We start from the raw sequence: 5000 nt of genomic DNA, 5'->3' as shown, positions 1-5000 counted from the left end.
AACTGTGTCTAGTGGAGCAAAAGGAATAAGATACGACTGTGTTGAGCCATGGGGATAATAAATCCAGGGATGCTGTTGCTGTTTACTTAAAGGCGCGGCCACAAGGCGTCTCATCTTCACTGGCGAAGATCCACCGTAGTTTAGGAGAAGAGGCGGTGTCATTATATGGTTGTTGACCTTACTGAAAAGACCCACTTTAGTCGACGGTGGTTCCCAGTGCGTTTAGACACACGTACACACATACATATATGTATACATACATTAAGGAATAAATAGCTCAATGGATGATTAGTTATATATGCATACACACACACGCGCACACGCACACGCATACACATACATGCACACGCACACGCACACGCATACACATACATGCACACGCACACGCACACGCACACGCACACGCACACACATACATACATGCACACGCACACGCACACGCACACGCACACGCACACGCACACGCACACACACACAGACATATATATGTATGCGTTTCTCTCTCCCTCCTTCCCTCTCTCTCTCTCTCTCTCTCTCTCTCTCTCTCTCTCTCTCTCTCTCTCTCTCTCTCTCTCTCTCTCTCTCTCTCTCTCTCTCTCTCTCTCTCTCTCGCTAATATTAATTCGTACATATACATATACATATATATGTGTCTGTGTACATATATACATATATATATATATATATATATATATATATATATATATATACATACATATATATTTATTTATTTACACACACACACATACACACACACACACACACACACACACACACACACACACACACACACACACACACACACACACACACACACATATATATATATATATATATATATATATATATATATATATATATATATATATATATATCACACACACACGCACACACACACACACACACACACATACACATACATATATATATATATATATATATATATATATATATATATATCACAGATCTTTCTATCTATCTGTCTATCTATCTATCTATCCATCTATCTATCTATCTATCTATCTATCTATCTATCTATCTATCTATCTATCTATCTATCTATCTATCTATCTATCTATCTATCTATCTATCTATCTATCTATATATGTGTGTGTGTGTGTGTGTGTGTGTGTGTGTGTGTGTGTGTGTGTGTGTGTGTGTGTGTGTGTGTGTGTGTGTGTGTGCGCGCGCGCGTGTGTACGTGTGCATGTGTAGACATACACACACAAACATACACACACACACACACACACATATATGTATATATAAATATTTATATATTTATATGCACATGCACAAACAGAGAAACAGATAAACATCAGACAAACAGAAACAGACACACAACCTCCGTTCGTGCAAAAGCATCAAAACAAATGCCTATGCGAACGCTGTATTTACGTTCTCGTAATATCGTCGGCTGATTCCTCCCGTGTACAGTAAGGAACGCCGTTGGCTTTAGAAAATAAATGCATATATGATTACGACGCTCTGTGAGCAGGTATTTAGATACGTCAGAGATTAGGCTCAGAGTGAATTAGATCAAGTGACGTGTAGATGACAAAAAGAATATATTCATAATCCGTAAAGAAAGTAATTGTTCCTGTTAGTCCTGCTTGTGATAGATTCAATTCTGTTTTCCTTTTCAATATTCTTCACTTATTTACCTTTATACCATTGAGTTTCGGTTTTTTGGGGGAGGTTAAAGAATGCAGTTAGGCAGGAGGTAATCCATGTGACATCTGAGTTATATTTCACCTGGAAATATTTTTCTTCTATTTTGCATTGCAATTTAAGAGAAATGTTTTACATGTAACCCATCGTGGCTCTCTTAACCCATTCACGCCGGGGCGGAATTTCGCCTACTCCCGATAACGCCGGGAAGATTTCAAGCGCGCAACCGTTCGTGCCGGGGTGTTTTCCCGCTGCGCGCGGTCGCTCTGACTCTCGCAGAGCGTTTTTCACCCACCCTATCCTTATGGTTTGCGTGATTGCGTCTAAAGTGTAGTCATGTGTAGAAAGTAGTGCTATGTTCAGAGGATGTATATCAGTCGAAAAAGATGTTATAACACTGTTTTTTTAGTGTTATTCTATTGAATTTTTTCCATATTCTTTACTCCTATGTTGTAATACCAATGGGAAGTGGAAGCATTCTTCTAGTGAGGTAACAAACATAGTTTTTTTTTTCAATTTTTTTTTTCTTCCTAAAAGAAAAGAAAGAGAATATGAACAACCATACATGTGCATACAAGTGAATGCAAGTAACAGCAATGTTTTTTCAAGTGTCATTTTCTTTTAGTGGGGCAACAAAAAGATGTTATATAATTTTTTTTTTTTTTTTTTTTTTTATTCCTCGGCCAATTACAATTGATTTTACGATAGTCTTTCGACTCAGATCATCATATTCAACAAATCAGAAACAGAAATCACCATGCCGTACTCAAGATTACGTATGTACCTTTGACGTCATTCATATTACGTTATATCCCATTTTCTACTATTTAGAAGGATAAACTAAAGTAGCTAAGACAAATCAAGTATGAAAATCGAATTGTACTAAGAATAATCTATCATTCTAATGCGGACGTTTCAGCACGTCGCTACTGGCCTCCCGGCGCGCGGGCCGAAAATGTAGCACGTGCCAGGACGTCACCCGGGTCCGGGGCTTTTTTCGACCACGTGTCAGCACGTCAACCGGCGCGAATGGGTTAAAGGAACATATATTTTGTAAGCATATTGTCTCTTTTATAATGAAAATTAACTTTAAATATGCTGTTATCCTTGTCACCTTTGGCACTCTATAAAGACACAGTAAGATAATATATACATAAAATACATACATGTATATGTATACATATAAGTATATATATATATATATATATATATATATATATATATATATATATATATATATATATATATATACATATATATATATATATATATATATATATATATATATATACATATATATATATATATATTACATATATATATATATATATATATATATATATATACATAATATATATATATATATATATATATATATATATATATATATATATATATATATAATATATATATATATATATATATATATATATATATATATATATATATATATATATATATAATATATATATATATATATATGTATATACATATATATATGTATATATAGACTCACACACATACACACATATAAGTGATATTTTGCCAGAATATATATAGTAAAATTTGGCCTTTGTTGAAGCACCAGTGGTGTGGAGGTCATTCTAGAATGAAGCAAATAGTCAAATATTTTGAAGCTAATGAGAGAAGCTTTATTATAATAGCATATATGATTTTAACAAATTATACAAACCTATTTGGATCCTGCACCTATTATCTTACATACTGATTCTGAAAACAACCTTGAAAATTGGTATGTTTTTCTCATCATTACTTTTTACCTATTGAATATCAGTTAACATCTTATTTCTTACATACATCATAAGTTAATTCTTTCCATGATTCTCCTGTTGATCACATTGCCTTGTCAGATTCAAGTACATATTATGTTTTTTAAGTATGGTACAGGTTACTGCACACAAGATACATACAAGTGGAACTATTTGTGAAATTTGAGTAATGTTACTATTTTCAATGAAACAAAAACAAGTACTTTGTTTTTATAGAATAGAAAAAATAGAAATTATGACATTATGTTTATAGTAAATATACAGTAAAGCAGCATAACAGTAAAGTAAATTTCAAACAGATGAAAATTACTAAAGAAAGACAAATGACTGTTCATATTACTAATATGAGAGCATGATACTACATTCAAAACATGTCCAAAGAAAATGAAGTTTCAAGCATCAGTAAGATCAGAATATTAGTAAATCCAGAATCCAAATGAAGTTCACTGAAAAGAAGTTGGAGAAAAACTCCTATTTTGTATCCCAGCTCAATTTATTAATATTATTTCATTTATTCTTTAGTCCAATCATAATATGTATATTAATTAATTATGAATTCTTTCAGAAATGCTGTCTACAACCAGAATTGTCCACAGATACTGGGCAAAGCAGACATGCCACTCATCTTTCCTGTTCAGCAAGAAAACATTAGTCATATATGGTGGTCACTCCTCCTTAACCACAGATGACAAAGAAGAACCTACACTTACTGAAGAATCTTTATCATTTACCAAGAGAAGACATCATAAAAAGAAAGGTCAAGGAATGAATAAGGAACAAACAGTTTCTAAAAATATAAATTCAGATTCTAGAAAGGAAAAGGTAATGAATAATAGCATTAAACTTATGAAAGATGAAAAGATTGAAGAGGTGGAGCTTCTTGTGAAGGCATATGACAAATTGCTAAAGAAAGATAATAAAAGTCAAGTGACTTATCTTCTAGACCAAACATCAGCTGATAGAGTCACACAATACTTGTTAAAAGATATCAAGCATAATGATGTAATAGCTGAGGCACATCCAGGACCAGGCATTCTGACAAGAACACTACTAAGGGACACCAATAATGATATCATCACATTTGAACCGCAGCCAACATTTGCAAGCCATCTGGAGGAATCTTTGCAACCAGAATACTCATCCCGCTTGACCATATCCCATTTAGACCTTTACAAATTTTACACGTATTATGTACATGGGAAGAAAATGCCAGAAAAGGACAAACTTCAAGATCTATTAAAGTTATTCCCTACCAACAAAAAGAAGTTTAATTCTAATGTCAAAATGGTAGGGGTTGTCTGCGATCCCAAGTTCTTCTTTAGGCTGACTTTGAGCTTTGTTTTTCAGTGTTGCTTTTTTGAAAGGATATTTCCAACTCTGTATTTGTATATTCCTTATAGGTTATACTCCAGAATATCGCTGAATTTAGGTCATTTTGCCTATAGCAAAGTTGGAATTCCCTTTCAGTTTTATTTTAATCTTGACCATCTAGACTCTGTGCCTCAAACTGGCTTTTATCCACCCTATTCATTGGCAGCC

The 5000-nt window shown here is 33.5% G+C and overlaps 1 protein-coding gene across 3 annotated transcripts in view; it reads left to right on the top strand.

Moving 5' to 3' along the window:
* Window positions 1-1344: 1344 nt before the first annotated feature.
* The window catches only part of mtTFB2 (mitochondrial transcription factor B2), a 10308-nt gene continuing 6652 nt past the window's right edge, over window positions 1345-5000 (top strand). The window contains exons 1-2 of one of the 3 annotated variants that reach the window (XM_043017920.2): window positions 1345-1436; window positions 4027-5000. The exon at window positions 4027-5000 is cut by the window's right edge and continues 78 nt beyond it. In XM_043017920.2, coding sequence (XP_042873854.2) covers window positions 4029-5000 — 972 coding nt within the window. In that variant the 5' untranslated portion in view covers window positions 1345-1436; window positions 4027-4028. Of the gene's footprint in view, window positions 1499-2705; window positions 2725-4026 lie in introns of those variants that run through there. The other 2 variants (XM_043017919.2, XM_086539948.1) reach the window with 2 other exon arrangements.

Source organism: Penaeus japonicus, unplaced genomic scaffold (assembly GCF_977035675.1).
Source record: "Penaeus japonicus unplaced genomic scaffold, GWHDUDI00000001_assembly GWHDUDI00000009, whole genome shotgun sequence".
Taxonomy (NCBI): domain Eukaryota; kingdom Metazoa; phylum Arthropoda; class Malacostraca; order Decapoda; family Penaeidae; genus Penaeus; species Penaeus japonicus.
This window is presented reverse-complemented; position numbering and strand designations above follow the sequence as displayed.